The sequence below is a fragment of the Phyllobates terribilis genome, unplaced genomic scaffold, assembly GCF_046119375.1.
Source record: "Phyllobates terribilis strain yellow unplaced genomic scaffold, ASM4611937v1 Scaffold_1__5_contigs__length_1240528914, whole genome shotgun sequence".
Taxonomy (NCBI): domain Eukaryota; kingdom Metazoa; phylum Chordata; class Amphibia; order Anura; family Dendrobatidae; genus Phyllobates; species Phyllobates terribilis.
The window spans coordinates 315,290,607-315,308,416 of record NW_027362761.1 but is presented as its reverse complement, the minus strand read 5'-3'; the positions used below and the strand labels follow the sequence as shown (position 1 = coordinate 315,308,416).

The 17,810-nt window shown below is 42.8% G+C and overlaps 1 protein-coding gene across 2 annotated transcripts in view; it reads left to right on the top strand.

Annotated features, from left to right (window-relative positions):
- YDJC (YdjC chitooligosaccharide deacetylase homolog) overlaps positions 1 to 17,810 on the top strand; it is a 62,017-nt gene that overhangs the window by 30,879 nt on the left and 13,328 nt on the right. For both annotated transcript variants that reach the window (XM_073675073.1, XM_073675082.1), the window contains exons 2-3: positions 9,424 to 9,609; positions 10,842 to 11,001. In XM_073675073.1, coding sequence (XP_073531174.1) covers positions 9,424 to 9,609; positions 10,842 to 11,001 — 346 coding nt within the window. The remainder of the gene's footprint in view (positions 1 to 9,423; positions 9,610 to 10,841; positions 11,002 to 17,810) is intronic.

Sequence of the window (17,810 nt, the reverse complement as noted above, 5' to 3'; positions counted from 1 at the left end):
TGTGTGATATACAAGCACTGTAATATATATAGCCGTCCTGTGTGATATACAACCACTGTAATATAGAGCTGCCCTGTGTGATATACAAGCACTGTAATATAGAGCTGCCCTGTGTAATGTACAACCACTGTAATATAGAGCCGCCCTGTGTGATATACAAGCACTGTAATATAGAGCTGCCCTGTGTAATGTACAACCACTGTAATATAGAGCCGCCCTGTGTGATATACAAGCACTGTAATATAGAGCTGCCCTGTGTAATGTACAACCACTGTAATATAGAGCCGCCCTGTGTGATATACAAGCACTGTAATATAGAGCTGCCCTGTGTAATGTACAACCACTGTAATATAGAGCCGTCCTGTGTGATATACAAGCACTGTAATATATAGAGCCGTCCTGTGTGATATACAACCACTGTAATATAGAGCTGCCCTGTGTGATATACAAGCACTGTAATATAGAGCTGCCCTGTGTAATGTACAACCACTGTAATATAGAGCTGCCCTGTGTGATATACAAGCACTGTAATATAGAGCCGTCCTGTGTGATATACAACCACTGTAATATAAAGCCGCCCTGTGTGATATACAACCACTGTAATATAGAGCCGCCCTGTGTGATATACAAGCACTGTAATATAGAGCTGCCCTGTGTAATGTACAACCACTGTAATATAGAGCTGCCCTGTGTGATATACAAGCAAGGTAATATAGAGCCGCCCTGTGTGATATACAACCACTGTAATATAGAGCCGCCCTGTGTGATATACAACCACTGTAATATAGAGCTGCCCTGTGTAATGTACAACCACTGTAATATAGAGCCGCCCTGTGATATACAAGCACTGTAATATAGAGCTGCCCTGTGTGATATACAAGCACTGTAATATAGAGCCGCCCTGTGTGATATACAAGCACTGTAATATAGAGCTGCCCTGTGTAATGTACAACCACTGTAATATAGAGCTGCCCTGTGTAATGTACAAGCACTGTAATATAGAGCTGCCCTGTGTGATGTACAACCAGTGTAATATAGAGCCGCCCTGTGTGATATACAAGCACTGTAATATAGAGCTGCCCTGTGTAATGTACAACCACTGTAATATAGAGCCGCCCTGTGTGATATACAAGCACTGTAATATAGAGCTGCCCTGTGTAATGTACAACCACTGTAATATAGAGCCGCCCTGTGTGATATACAAGCACTGTAATATAGAGCTGCCCTGTGTGATATACAAGCACTGTAATATAGAGCTGCCCTGTGTGATATACAAGCACTGTAATATAGAGCTGCCCTGTGTGATATACAAGCACTGTAATATAGAGCCGCCCTGTGTGATATACAGTGCCTACAAGTAGTATTCAACCCCCTGCAGATTTAGCTGGTTGACACATGCGGAATTAACTTGGCATTGTGACATTTGTACTGTAGATCAGCCTGGAAGTGGGAAATGCACTGCAGCAAATTTATTTTTTTTTTTTTTTTTTTTTAAAACGTTAAAAGTTAATTCAGAGTGTCATTTATTATTCAACCCCTCAAACCACAAGAATTCTGTTTGATCCCCCTAAAGTATTAAGAAGTAGTTCAGGCACCAAGAATAATGAGCTTCACATGTGTGGATTAAAGATCTCTTTTGCCAGCCTTTTCTGACTATTTAAGACCCTCCCCAAACTTGTGAACAGCACTCAGACATGGTCAACATGGGAAAGACAAAGGAGCATTCCAAGGCCATCAGAGACAAGATCGTGGAGGGTCACAAGGCTGGCAAGGGGTACAAAACCCTTTCCAAGGAGTTGTGCCTACCTGTCTCCACTGTTGGGAGCATCATCCGTAAGTGGAAGGCTTATGAAACTACTGTTAGCCTTCCACGGCCTGGACAGCCTTTGAAAGTGTCCTCCCGTGCCGAGTCAAGGCTAACCCAAGGACAACAAGGAAGGAGCTCCGGGAAGATCTCATGGCAATGGGGACATTGGTTTCAGTCAATACCATAAGTAACGTACTCCACCGCAATGGTCTCCGTTCCAGACGAGCCTGTAAGGTACCTTTACTTTCATAGCGTCATGTCAAGGCTCGTCTACAGTTTGCTCATGATCACTTGGAGGACTCTGAGACAGACTGGTTCAAGGTTCTATGGTCTGATGAGACCAAGATCGAGATCTTTGGTGCCAACCACACACGTGACGTTTGGAGACTGGATGGCACTGCATACGACCCCAAGAATACCATCCCTACAGTCAAGCATGGTGGTGGCAGCATCATGCTGTGGGGCTGTTTCTCTGCCAAGGGGCCTGGCCATCTGGTCCGCATCCATGGGAAGATGGATAGCACGGCCTACCAGGAGATTTTGGCCAAGAACCTCCGCTCCTCCATCAAGGATCTTAAGATGGGTCGTAATTTCATCTTCCAACAAGACAACGACCCAAAACACACAGCCAAGAAAACCAAGGCCTGGTTCAAGAGGGAAAAAGTCAAGGTGTTGGAGTGGCCTAGTCAGTCTCCTGACCTTAACCCAATTGAAAACTTGTGGAAGGAGCTCAAGAATAAAGTCCACATGAGACACCCAAAGAACCTAGATAACTTGGAGGAGTGGGCCAAGATAACTCCACAGACCTGTGCCGGCCTGATCAGGTCTTATAAAAGACGATTATTAGCTGTAATTGCAAACAAGGGTTATTCCACAAAATATTAAACATAGGGGTTGTATAATAATTGACCCACACTTTTATGTTTAAAATTTAATAAAATTCAACTGAGCAACATAACTTTTTGGTTTGTAAGATTTATGCTTCTGTTCATAAAACCTACTCTCGTTTGCAGTTTGAAGGCTCTAACTTATTTGCATCTTATCAAACCAGCTAAATCTGCAGGGGGTTGAATACTACTTGTAGGCACTGTAATATAGAGCTGCCCTGTGTGATATACAACCACTGTAATATATAGAGCTGCCCTGTGTGATATACAACCACTGTAATATATAGAGCCGCCCTGTGTGATATACAAGCACTGTAATATATAGAGCCGCCCTGTGTGATATACAAGCACTGTAATATATAGAGCCGCCCTGTGTGATATACAAGCACTGTAATATATAGAGCCGCCCTGTGTGATATACAAGCACTGTAATATATAGAGCCGCCCTGTGTGATATACAAGCACTGTAATATAGAGCCACCCTGTGTGATATACAAGCACTGTAATATATATAGAGCCGCCCTGTGTAATATACAAGCACTGTAATATAGAGCTGCCCTGTGTGATGTACAACTACTATAATATAGAGCCGCCCTGGGTAATGTACAACCACTATAATATAGAACCGCCCTGTATGATATACAAGCACTGTAATATAGAGCTGCCCTGTGTAATATACAACCACTATAATATAGAGCTGCCCTGTGTGATATACAACCACTGTAATATAGAACCGCCCTGTATGATATACAAGCACTGTAATATAGAACTGCCCTGTGTGATGTACAACCACTATAATATAGAGCCGCCCTGTGTGATATACAAGCACTATAATATAGAGCTGCCCTGTGTGATATAGAGCCGCCCTGTGTAATATACAACCACTGTAATATAGAACCGCCCTGTATGATATACAAGCACTGTAATATAGAGCTGCCCTGTGTGATGTACAACCACTATAATATAGAACTGCCCTGTGTGATATACAAGCACTGTAATATAGAGCTGCCCTGTGTAATATACAACCACTGTAATATAGAGCTGCCCTGTGTGATATAGAGCCGCCCTGTGTAATGTACAACCACTATAATATAGAGCCACCCTCTGTAATATACAAGCACTGTAATATAGAGCCATCTTGTATAATATACAAGCACTGTAATATAGAGCTTCCCTGTGTGATATACAAGCACTGTAATATAGAGCCGCCCTGTATGATATACAACCACTGTAATATAGAGCCGTCCTGTGTGATATACAACCACTGTAATATAGAGCCGTCCTCTATAATGTACAACCACTGTAATATAGAGCCGCCCTGTGTGATATACAACCACTGTAATATAGAGCCGCCCTGTGTGATATACAACCACTGTAATATATAGAGCCGCCCTGTGTGATATACAAGCACTGTAATATAGAGCCGCCCTGTGTGATATACAAGCACTGTAATATAGAGCCGTCCTGTATAATATACAAGCACTGTAATATAGAGCCGCCCTGTGTGATATACAAGCACTGTAATATAGAGCCGTCCTGTATAATATACAAGCACTGTAATATAGAGCCGCCCTGTGTGATATACAAGCACTGTAATATATAGAGCCGCCCTGTGTGATATACAAGCACTGTAATATATAGAGCCGTCCTGTGTGATATACAAGCACTGTAATATATAGAGCCGCCCTGTGTGATATACAAGCACTGTAATATAGAGCCGCCCTGTGTGATATACAAGCACTGTAATATATAGAGCTGCCCTGTGTGATATACAACCACTGTAATATAGAGCCGTCCTCTATAATGTACAACCACTGTAATATAGAGCCGCCCTGTGTGATATACAAGCACTGTAATATAGAGCCGTCCTGTGTGATATACAACCACTGTAATATAGAGCCGTCCTCTATAATGTACAACCACTGTAATATAGAGCCGCCCTGTGTGATATACAACCACTGTAATATAGAGCCGCCCTGTGTGATATACAACCACTGTAATATATAGAGCCGCCCTGTGTAATATACAACCACTGTAATATAGAGCCGCCCTGTGTGATATACAAGCACTGTAATATAGAGCCGCCCTGTGTGATATACAAGCACTGTAATATATAGAGCTGCCCTGTGTGATATACAAGCACTGTAATATAGAGCTGCCCTGTGTAATGTACAAGCACTGTAATATATAGAGCCGCCCTGTGTAATGTACAACCACTGTAATATAGAACCGTCCTCTGTAATGTACAAGCACTGTAATATAGAGCTGCCCTGTGTGATATACAAGCACTGTAATATAGAGCCGCCCTGTGTGATATACAAGCACTGTAATATATAGAGCCGCCCTGTGTGATATACAACCACTGTAATATATAGAGCCGCCCTGTGTAATGTACAACCACTGTAATATATAGAGCCGCCCTGTGTAATGTACAACCACTGTAATATATAGAGCCGCCCTGTGTAATATACAACCACTGTAATATAGAGCCGCCCTGTGTAATATACAACCACTGTAATATATAGAGCCGCCCTGTGTAATGTACAAGCACTGTAATATAGAACCGTCCTCTGTAATGTACAAGCACTGTAATATAGAGCTGCCCTGTGTAATGTACAACCACTGTAATATATAGAGCCGCCCTGTGTGATATACAACCACTGTAATATAGAGCTGCCCTGTGTGATATACAACCACTGTAATATAGAGCCGCCCTGTGTGATATACAAGCACTGTAATATATAGAGCTGCCCTGTGTGATATACAACCACTGTAATATAGAGCCGTCCTCTATAATGTACAACCACTGTAATATAGAGCCGCCCTGTGTGATATACAAGCACTGTAATATAGAGCCGTCCTGTGTGATATACAACCACTGTAATATAGAGCCGTCCTCTATAATGTACAACCACTGTAATATAGAGCCGCCCTGTGTGATATACAACCACTGTAATATAGAGCCGCCCTGTGTGATATACAACCACTGTAATATATAGAGCCGCCCTGTGTAATATACAAGCACTGTAATATAGAGCCGCCCTGTGTGATATACAAGCACTGTAATATAGAGCTGCCCTGTGTGATATACAAGCACTGTAATATAGAGCCGCCCTGTGTGATATACAAGCACTGTAATATAGAGCTGCCCTGTGTGATATACAAGCACTGTAATATAGAGCTGCCCTGTGTGATATACAAGCACTGTAATATAGAGCTGCCCTGTGTAATGTACAAGCACTGTAATATATAGAGCCGCCCTGTGTAATGTACAACCACTGTAATATAGAACCGTCCTCTGTAATGTACAAGCACTGTAATATAGAGCTGCCCTGTGTGATATACAAGCACTGTAATATAGAGCCGCCCTGTGTGATATACAAGCACTGTAATATATAGAGCCGCCCTGTGTGATATACAACCACTGTAATATATAGAGCCGCCCTGTGTAATGTACAACCACTGTAATATATAGAGCCGCCCTGTGTAATGTACAAGCACTGTAATATAGAACCGTCCTCTGTAATGTACAAGCACTGTAATATAGAGCTGCCCTGTGTAATGTACAACCACTGTAATATATAGAGCCGCCCTGTGTGATATACAACCACTGTAATATAGAGCTGCCCTGTGTGATATACAACCACTGTAATATAGAGCCGCCCTGTGTGATATACAACCACTGTAATATAGAACCATCCTCTGTAATGTACAAGCACTGTAATATAGAGCTGCCCTGTGTAATGTACAACCACTGTAATATATAGAGCCGTCCTGTGTAATGTACAACCACTGTAATATATAGAGCCGCCCTGTGTAACTTACAGCCTTCATGTTCTAGAACCACCTTAAGTTTAATATTGACTTAAAGGGTTTTCCCAAAATGCCAATAACTTGCTGATTGCCGGGAGTTTGACCAAGTACAGTGCTCTGCTATTTCCGGCAGTCCCGTTGACCCTAAGGAAAGAGAATAACTTGAAAACCCTGTTAAGTACAATGTAGAATGTAATTGTAGATCTCACTGTTGTCATCAGATTTTGGAGGGAAACTGATCACATTCGTCTTTGCAATTAATGGCCTGACCATACGACTGGTGATCTGTACTGGCATAATGGTCCCACTAATGGAGATTTCACAAGAAGGACAAGTCTTGTTTCAGATTTTCCACAGTTATATAATCTGCTCTTGTGTGTAATCAGCAGTCAGAAACCCATGTGATGCAGAGCACATGAATGATACATAACAGCGGGTTACACATTGATTTTATACACCGAAAATTGGTCCAATATGTGGGAGAATTATCACTGCCAATACACTGAGTGTGTAATGTAAAGTAACGCTGGTCAGATCCATACATATCTAGTTCTGGTTACAGTAAAGTGTTATTTTTTACTTTTCTTGAATTTCTAGATGGGTAAATTCTGTGCAGTTCAATGTTGTAATTTTAAGGCAGTCAGTCGGCAGCTTTCTGGGGTCGAGCACTAGACAGAGAGCTGTGAATAAACATGCCATACTGTACTGTTTTAGTAGCGACATTAATAAAAAAAATTCAGTTTGATTTTTGATGCACTGCTCTCTAGAAAGTCTTTAAAGGGGGAAATGTCAAAAGTGACCAGCTTCTGCCCTCATTTTATATCTTCTGCTCCCCTGCTGAGTATTCCGTTTTTGGTGTGCATTTTAGTCTTTTTTTTCTAAAATCTGCTCCACAATGCCAGAGATGGGTTTTTATGTTTTTTTTTGTTTGTTTTTTTTTTAACCAAGGGTTCATTGCTCACAGGGTAATAATACAGAGCAGCCTAAAGACATGCCTCCTTGTAAAGAGTATGTAAATTAACACTAAATAAAAAGGCCCATATATTTGGAACCGTATGGTGGTGTTATTAAAATAAATATACTGAATACTCACTTGAAAAGTGGGAATAAAATAAGAGCAGCTAAAACTGACCACTTTTGAACTCGTTACATGTCCCCTTTAAATATGTTGACTGTAATATGCTTTTGGCTGACCACTATCTTTCCCAACTCCTCCATACATATAAATGCTAAGCTTGACCTTGCATTCATGTTTTTTCAATGGGGAGAAATCCAGAATATATTCTCAGATTAAAAAAGGATTAGGCGATTAAATTCAAATTGCCTTGTATCCCCCAATATCATCTGAAGGGGAATAGTTGTGAAGCCCCCATGCAGAAGGCCGGCTGGTCCTGCCGAACTTTGTTGGTTTTGTTGTAATGTCCCAGCAGGAGCCTTCTACCGCCAAACGCGGGAGGCTGTGGAGTGCTGATCCAAAGAGCTGGGAGCACTTCAGAGTTAGTGACCGCACTTGCAATAACATTACTTACCAGCATCAAAATTGGTTTTCTTGTATATTACTGAGATGGTAATGTCTCCCTATATGCGACAGCCACAAGTGGGATTACAGAAGACAGCAGATCAGGCTACATTGTTTCCATAACTCCAATAAAAGTAAATGGTTCAGAGCTCTAAGATGTTTCCATAATTAGGTCATTTGTGTAACTCTTGATCACAGTCCACTCATCTTTTTCCATAATCCTGACCCCCTCTGGCCACCACAAGATATTTCCATCTGAGGAAGAATACCCCTTTAATGTTGCATTTAACCTTTCAGGAAAGTATGTGTGAAAACCATTCCTAGTTGATCCTGAAAAACTGCTGACCAACTTGTTTGGATCTTTATTTTATAGGGCTCAAAACCCACCTGCTTCCCTTTTCCTGTTGAGAAAACTCCTTCATATTTACATTTGCCCCATTAAATTCTTCTCTTGTCTCCTCTGCCCTGGTGCCTCATGACTGGTATCTGCCCTATTAAAATCTCCTCCTGTCACCTCTGTCCTGATTCATCATCATTCTGGTATTTCTTTTATGGGACAAATGGTGATTTAAAGTCAATCAGTAGGATCAGCCCTCCTGAGCAGTCTATATGGGCATGTAGGTCATAGGAAGCTGAATAAAATTGTACCTTGATTTCTGCAATCTAATGTCTAATTCCAGAGAAATGGACATTTTTCTTACTGTGTAAATTAGCTATTAAGATCTATGGGCTGGACATAATTTCCCTGAGACTCTACCTCCAGAACTTATTTTTAATGAAGGGGAGCATTGCAAGTGTGAGACATGTAATGACTGACCGTCTGCTCGCCTAATCTACATGTCTCACACTGGTAACTCCCCCTTTTCATTTAAAATAAGCTCTGGAGGCAGATTCTCATGCAGATCTGTGTCTGGCCATAGCCCCGAACAGCTCATTTACATGTAAGAAAATTGTGGATTTCTCTAGACATCGAATCGCAGATATCAAGGTAACATTTTAGTCAGATTCCAATGACCTACATGCCCATATAGACTGCTCAGGAGGGTTGATCCTGGAGCTTAATATGCATCTTCTGTTGATATACTGCCCACAAACCCTGCCTTGCCCGTGGGTCTGATGAACAAACTAACTGTATGAGGTCCTGGGACTGAATCTGCAGCTTGAGATAGGACAATCGACTGCATTTCTGTAACGCATCTGCATTGACTTGACCATTAGTTTTCCTATAAACCCCAGCTGCTGTAGGACATAAACCTTGTGACGTGTTTGTAGGCTCAGTCTGTCAGCAGGTTATATTGTGAGCGGGCACATGACACAACCTACCGCAGTGTAAAGGTAAGGATGCAACTGAAGTGACGTGTTAATGCATAGTCTTCACTTTTCTCTACTCTTTCCAGTCACCCTGGGCTGCAGGCAATGTCTGTGAACACCAGGATCAAGCTGGTGGTGACAGGAGATGACTTTGGTTACTGCCCTCGCCGAGATGTTGGCATCGTCGAATGTTTCCACGCTGGCGCCATAACGAATGTATCTCTGCTAGTGAATGGCGTCTCAGCAGCTTGTGCGGCAGAACTAGCTCGTAGGTAAGAGACATGGACGCCAAGTTTACTAAATGTGATGGAAGGCACACCCTTACAGGCCAACGACTTCATGTGTACATTTCCACATGTGCAGGCCACTTTGTCATCTGCAAACATTTGCGCCACCTCACATCACCGGTGACGATACTTGTATGCTCGCAGTGACCCCACGCCCAGCTCATCAGTTTCCAGTGTGGTATTCAGCCATAACTGCACGTATTTCAGGCGTTGCTTTATGTTCTTTATTATTATGTATCTATGTTAATGGCACTAAAATGTGGACTAGTTTTCCCTCATAGCTACATGTGATATTTCCACAATCATCACCTCATTTCTGAACATAGGGCTTCATCTGAGGCATCAGCTTCATTCTCATTTGCACAAAGAAAGACTAGAAGCAATGGTAGGAAACTGACAGGGAGAAGATACAGATTAGATATTAGAAAAAACAATTTGACAGTGAGGGTGATCAATGAGTGGAACAGGCGGCCACAAGAGATGGTGAGTTCTCCTTCAATGGAAGTCTATAAACAGAGGCTGGACAGACATCTGTCTGAGATGGTTTAGTGAATCCTGTATTGAGCAGGGGGTTCGACACGATGACCCTGAAGGTCCCTTCCAACTCTACCATTCTATGATTCACATTGCCGTATTATGTCTTTATGCTGTATGGAGCCATTACAAGGCTTCTATTCTACTGCATTGAGCCTTACCTGTTCACATGCCTCTAGCCTCTATGCTTCATTCTGATTTTTCAGAAAAATTGTGGCGTGCCCTGCTGTATTGCTTCTGGGGGAGAATGGCCCTCTACATCTGATGCCGGCACAGCAGCATGTGGAGGATATATGGACTTCATACACTGCTAAATAGGCTCTGCTTTAGTGGTTATTCTAAACTCAGCCATGTATGAGATGGGAATATCTCTATTTATGCCCTCGACAAAGGAGGGCAAGTTCTGAATCGTGGAAAAGGCATGTTATGCAGTCTCCGTTACTGCCATCCACTTCTGAGGGGGAAATCATAGTGCAGACCACTTGACTGATTGTGGAGGCCTGACCTCCTCTGGCCTTCACATAGATTCTTATATTCCCTTGAATGGCTGAGAAGTGAATAACCCTTTAAAGGCATGATGTATAAATTTGGTATATTGCTTGTCCTTACAGCTCTGTTCTTCTGAACGTGAATGGTGCTCAGAAGTTCTCACTACTAAAGGGTTACGGATTTATTTTTTAAAGGTATAATATCCCAATTGGCTTGCATGCTAATCTCTCAGAAGGAATACCAGTATGTAGAGAACTTCGGCAGAACTCCACTCTAATAAATGACCGAGGAGTGTTTCTTGGGAAAATGGGTATCCGAAAAGCACTGGCACAAGGTCTACTTAGCATGTCAGAGGTGAGTCCATTATGGAATGCAATATCAGTCAGGATTTACAGACCAAACCTAACATTTAGTAATAATTTACAACAAGCTGCAAATTATAATTTATATTAGCTTAATGTGTACTTTTATTGATGAATATATTCTTCAGTTATATATGTTTATAAAGCACATGACATCCTGGGATGCTTCGAATGAATGGCCGCCGAGTAATGCATGGAGGAGAAGGGTCCACCCCTGCGTTCTGTCTTTACCTCTCCCCATTGTTTTATGGGTTTACTCTGGTTTCCTCCCATACAACAAAAAAACAAGTTAACTAGCTTTGAATGAAATGGGACTAATTGTGTGTGTATATATGTGTCCTAGATGTGATAGGAGATGAGATCTTCGAGTCTGATGTCTCTCTTGAGAATACTTTGCAATATGGGTGTAGTATTTTTACTTCTACATTTGTAGCGAAGAAATCTGATCAGTTTTTGCCCTCTGAATTTAAGGGTGGCCACACACACACTTTAGATTGCGAATTTAGCCAACAGATATTTCCCAGGACACCCCATAAACATGCACACTTATGTTTGGCCAAGTGCTCCTATGTGTGGGGGCCTTTAGCTGTGAGTGAAGCTGTATTATGCATGTGTGACCATGGCTCCGTTCACTGTCTATGGGAGCGATGGTCGCACACGTGCAATATTGCTTCTGTACTCAAATAGAAGTGAATAGAGCAAAGGCCATGCATGCACACTACCACTTTTGTAGACCCATAGAAGTGACTGGAGTGGCAATCTTGTGTTCACACTACCACTTATTCACATGACTTTGGGACCTCTGTTATTAGGATCGCTGAAGGTCCCAGCAGTTAGATCCCTAACAAGCATACTTGTATCTCCTATCCTTTTAATAGCTGATGAAAGTATTTAGTTCACCACCTTTTTAGCTCTACTTTATTAAGGCAGATGTTTGGTTTTTCATGGTTGACATATAGCTCCTAATTCATTGTATAAAGCAGGGATGTCAAACTCAAACACACAAAGGGCCAAAATGAAAAACTTGGACAAAGTCATGGGCCAACCAGTATACAGTATGGGCCCCACATAGTCCTCCATACAGAATAATGGGCCCCACATAGGGGCGGTGGTTCTAGTGTTGCGGGCCAAATGAAATCGCCCTGTGGGCCAGAATTTGACACGTATGGTATAGACAGTATGGACATAAAAGTATACCTGCACAAAGTAGGGGCTGATGTTTCAGTGTAAAATTGTTGTCCTTTGTAGTGCTAGCCTGGAGCAATATCTGTACTCAGATATAAATTATGCAAACATGTGATTACGTATGTATTCAAACAATACAAAGTAAACTGGAACCCAATTCTATATTTTACTGTTCTTATGCTTCTACCCCTGGTTGACTTTAGCATGTGGGAAGTCAAATTGAACTTTTTTCTTTATATTTAACCCCTTAACGACTGCCGTAACGCATTTTCACGGCGGCAGTTAAGGGTACTTATTCCTCAGCACCGTGAAAATGCGTCGCTGAGGAATAAGGCGGTAGGTCTTTTTTATTTTATAGAAGAATACGCTACATGACACAACAATAATACATTACAGGATACAAAACATAAGAACAAAGCTCCAGAACAGAACAAGACAACAAAAACCCGACACAAATCACAGAAAATAGAAGCAAAATAAATCAACCAGAAAGGGGAGAAGATTTGACCTACTGAGGGGAAAAAAACAAAAATGTGAAAATTAAAGAAACAAAATAACCATTACCACAGGAATATACAGTACAGACCAAAAGTTTGGACACACCTTCTCATTTAAAGATTTTTCTGTATTTTCATGACTATGAAAATTGTACATTCACACTGAAGGCATCAAAACTATGAATTAACACATGTGGAATTATATACTTAATAAAAAAGTGTGAAACAACTGAAAATATGTCTTATATTCTAGGTTCTTCAAAGTAGCCACCTTTTGCTTTGATGACTGCTTTGCACACTCTTGGCATTCTCTTGATGAGCTTCAAGAGGTAGTCACCGGAAATGGTTTTCACTTCACAGGTGTGCCCTGTCAGGTTTAATAACTGGGATTTCTTGCCTTATAAATGGGGTTGGGACCATCAGTTGTGTTGTGCAGAAGTCTGGTGGATACACAGCTGATAGTCCTACTGAATAGACTGTTAACTGCTTTTTTCTTGCCATAATACAAATTCTAAGTAAAGAAAAACGAGTGGCCATCATTACTTTAAGAAATGAAGGTCAGTCAGTCCGAAAAATTGGGAAAACTTTGAAAGTGTCCCCAAGTGCAGTTGCAAAAACCATCAAGCGCTACAACGAAACTGGCTCATATGAGGACCGCCCCAGGAAAGGAAGACCAAGAGTCACCTCTGCTTCTGAGGATAAGTTTATCCGAGTCACCAGCCTCAGAAATCACAGGTTAACAGCAGCTCAGATTAGAGACTAGGTCAATGCCACACAGAGTTCTAGCAGCAGACACATCTCTACAACAACTGTTAAGAGGAGACTTTGTGCAGCAGGCCTTCATGGTAAAATAGCTGCTAGGGAACCACTGCTAAGCACAGGCAACAAGCAGAAGAGACTTGTTTGAGCTAAAGAACACAAGGAATGGACATTAGACCAGTGAAAATCTGTGCTTTGGTCTCATGGGTCCAAATTTGAGATCTTTGGTTCCAACCACCGTGTCTTTGTGCAACGCAGAAAAGCTGAACGCATGGACTCTACATGCCTGGTTCCCACCATGAAGCATGGAGGAGGAGGTGTGATGGTGTGGGGGTGCTTTGCTGGTGACACTGTTGGGGATTTATTCAAAATTGAAGGCATACTGAACCAGCATAGCTACCACAGCATCTTGCAGCGGCATGCTATTCCATCCGGTTTGCGTTTAGTTGGACCATCATTTATTTTTCAACAGGACAATGACCCCAAACACACCTCCAGGCTGTGTAAGGGCTATTTGACCAAGAAGGAGAGTGATGGGGTGCTACGCCAGATGACCTGGCCTCCACAGTCACCAGACCTGAACCCAATCGAGATGGTTTGGGGTGAGCTGGACCGCAGAGTGAAGGCAAAAGGGCCAACAAGTGCTAAGCATCTCTGGGAACTCCTTCAAGATTGTTGGAAGACCATTTCCGGTGACTACCTCTTAAAGCTCATCAAGAGAATGCCAAGAGTGTGCAAAGCAGTCATCAAAGCAAAAGGTGGCTACTTTGAAGAACCTAGAATATAAGACATATTTTCAGTTGTTTCACACTTTTTTAAGTATAGAATTCCACATGTGTTAATTCATAGTTTTGATGCCTTCAGTGTGAATGTACAATTTTCATAGTCATGAAAATACAGAAATTTCTTTAAATGAGAAGGTGTGTCCAAACTTTTGGTCTGTACTGTATACATATACTTTTTTTTTTTTTGTTTTTTATAAACAATAAATAAATATTATAAAAACCTATAAAACCACCGCCCCAGCTTCATTCATACTACTATATACAAACCCACACAACGTTCACACTGTCCTATATACACTTAAAACATGCCGTCCTATATACAATAAAACTATTATAAACACTAAACCTAAATATAACGTAACACAACGTATATACAACCAGAAACTAATACTAACCTACTGGTCCCACTGCCTTCCCTTACAGTCACACCCTTACTGCACCTCATTCACACGACCGCAAACCAAAAACAGCAATATATACAATAGTGACATGGACTATATACATACAGTGCTGTGCAAATTAATTGGGACAAAGCAAAAAAAAACATTTTTGAATACTTAATAAAATGTTATAATGCACTGTTACATACTAATTTTAGTAAGAAATATGTTCTCCTTTAGCAGATATGAGATTTTCAATGCGTTTTGACATTGATTCTACCAAGTTTTTGCATAAATTCTTCAATTCTTCATCATGGAACCACACTTGTATGGCACTGTTTATCATGCGTTCTTTGGTTGTACAGTCCATTTTGCCAAGACGTCTCTTCACAATGCTCTACAAATTTTCTATAGGATTTAAGTCTGGTGAATTGCCAGGCCAGTCAAGCACTTTTATTCCAGGAATTTCTTCACACACTTGGAATTGTGGCATGGAGAAAAAGTACACTAAACCACTCCTCACAGAAACAAGCTCTCAACTGAAGCTGAGGGGGCAGCTAGCTGTTATTTTCTGACTAAAACCAGTCAAACCACATTTTGTTACTCACGGTTGTACACTCACACCTGTTCAAAGCAGTTAAAACTGGTTTGAATCACTGACTGGTAACCAACTTACGATTTTACTTAAAAAAAAAAAAAAAAAAAAAAAAAATGCTTTGTCCCAATTAATTTGCACAGCACTGTATATACACCTTCTCATGTAAAGATTTTTCTGTATTTTCATGGCTTTGAAAATTGTACATTCACACTGAAGGCATCAAAACTATGAATTAACACATGTGGAATTATATACTACCAGACTAAGGCACCCTGAAGGAAAAGCCCCTCCAGAGGCGGGCCGCCCTCCAGGCACCCAGTCTTGCATGCTCCAGAGAACGTACCTTCACCAGGTCACCTAGGATGTTCCTACAAACTTCATCTACATGAAGGATTTTAGTCTGCGTCGAAACTAAAACTCATTCGTTCCACGTCAAATACCTGACCGCTGCGCTTACTATGAATAAAGTGGTTCGGTCCCTTCTCCCAAGGTCTCCGAACGATCCATAGGCCCACCCGGCATAGGACAGAGTAGCCAGCCGCAGCTAACCAATGGAAGCTCCCACCCTGTTGTACACCTCTGTATTAAAGGGACAATGAAGCAGGAAGTGCTCCATGCTTTACAGCACGTTGGCACAAGCCTCACTGGGGCAATTCCGGTCCTCGGAGCTCCTGTACTTCAAATTGTCCCTCACATACAACTTACCTTGGAAACAGCGCCAAGTCAAGTCCCAGTACTTCTTGGGGATCCTGCTAGAATTTAACAAACTCAACCCAACCTCCAGATCCCGACTTGGACAGTCCTTGAGGACCAATGGACTCTGAAAATGACAAAGCAAGACCCTCATATCGAGGAGTTTCCTCTGGCGGGACCTCACCTCCCACATTCCCAGACTCCACCGGCGGATCGTTTTCAGAACCGGGGTAACGTAAGCCAGGAGATGCCGATGTGGTGTGCGAAGATCCTTCAATCTTCCCCCTGTCTCCTATTCTTGGAAGAAACGCTGAAACCATCCCTTGCAGGAGAATACCCACGGAGGAGCCCTCTCTTTACAGAGGTTTGCCACGTTCACTTTCAAGAAGGTGTTAACTAGGAACACCACTGGGTTCACCATATTCAAACCCCCTAGTCTCCTCGTGCGGTAAGTGACCGCCCGCTTGACTAGGTTCAGTCTGTTCCCCCATAACATCTGGAAGAACAGACTGTAGACCCGTGTCCAGAGAGGCTCTGGCAAGACACACAGGCGGCCCAGGTAGATTAGAAAGGGAAGCAGGAAAGCCTTGCACAGGCCAACCCTTTCCCTCAGGGTCAAAGGCCAACCCCTCCATTGGTCCACTCTTTGGGCGACACCTTTATTCTGCCTTCCTAGTTTTTCGTGGGGTAATCACCCTGGCCAAATTCGATGCCTAGGACCTTGGCATGTTCTTGGGGTTCGGGGAGGGTGTCCGGAAGATCAAACCCAGGATCTCCGCCTCCCAGCCAGAGACTCTCACACTTATCCTGGTTGACCTTGGACCCGGATGCCTCCGAGTAGCGCTCCACTTCTGACATCACCACCACTGCCTCCTCTTGCGAAGAAACAAAGACTGTGACATCGTCTGCGTAGGCCACTACCTTCAGGATAGCCTCCGGCGCCGCCCCGCCCATCCGCACCCCCACCAACAGTCCACAATCGATCCTTCTGAGGAAGGGATCAATTGCTAACGTGTGAAGCAAAGGGCTAAGAGGACAGCCCTGACCCACACCAGATCCTACCCCGAAAGGTTGTCCAATCCACCCATTTACCAGAGGGAAAGTCTCAGCCCCTGCATACTAGGTCTTAAGCCAGTCCACAAACCCTCCAGGCAGACCATACCTCAAAAGAGTGGACCAGAGGTACTCGTGGTTAACCCGATCAAAGGCTTTTGCCTGATCCAGGGTCAGCAAGAACCCCTTCCGAAGGCCCGCCCTGCCTTTCCCCATGGCCTCTCTGACACCTAGAACAGCACTAAAAGTGCTACGGCCAGGAAGGCGACAGTGCTGAACCCGCCGGGGTGCAAACTTCACCAGCCTGTTGAAAAGTATCTTAGCCAAAATCTTCCTGTCCACATTGAAAAGTGCTATGGGACACCAATTCTCAATGCGTGACGGATCCTTGTCCTTTGACAAAATGATCAAAGCTGACCTTCTTAATGATCTCGGCAGAGTGCCCGAGGAGAGACACTCATTAAACACCTGAGTCAAGAGGGGGACCAAAGAGTCCCTAAAGGTCCTAAAGAACTCAGATGTTAAGGCCTCTGGACCTGACGACTTTTTGGGCCTAAGCCCATCAATCGCCAGTCTCGCTTCCTCTTCTTTGATCGCTTCTGCCAAACCACCCAGCGAGAGGTCAGCCCCTGGCTCAGGAACAGATTCAGCCAGGAAAGCCGACATCCTGTCATGATCCAGCTCCCCCCTTCCTAAGAGGTGTGAGTAGTAAGAACTGACGACCTCCAAGATCCCTGATCTGGACCTTCTCAGGGTATCCGTACTGTCCATCAGCCCCGTCACTTTCTTACTATTCACTGACATCTTAAAGTTTCTGTAAGGGTCGGGCGAGCAGTACTTCCTGTAGTCCC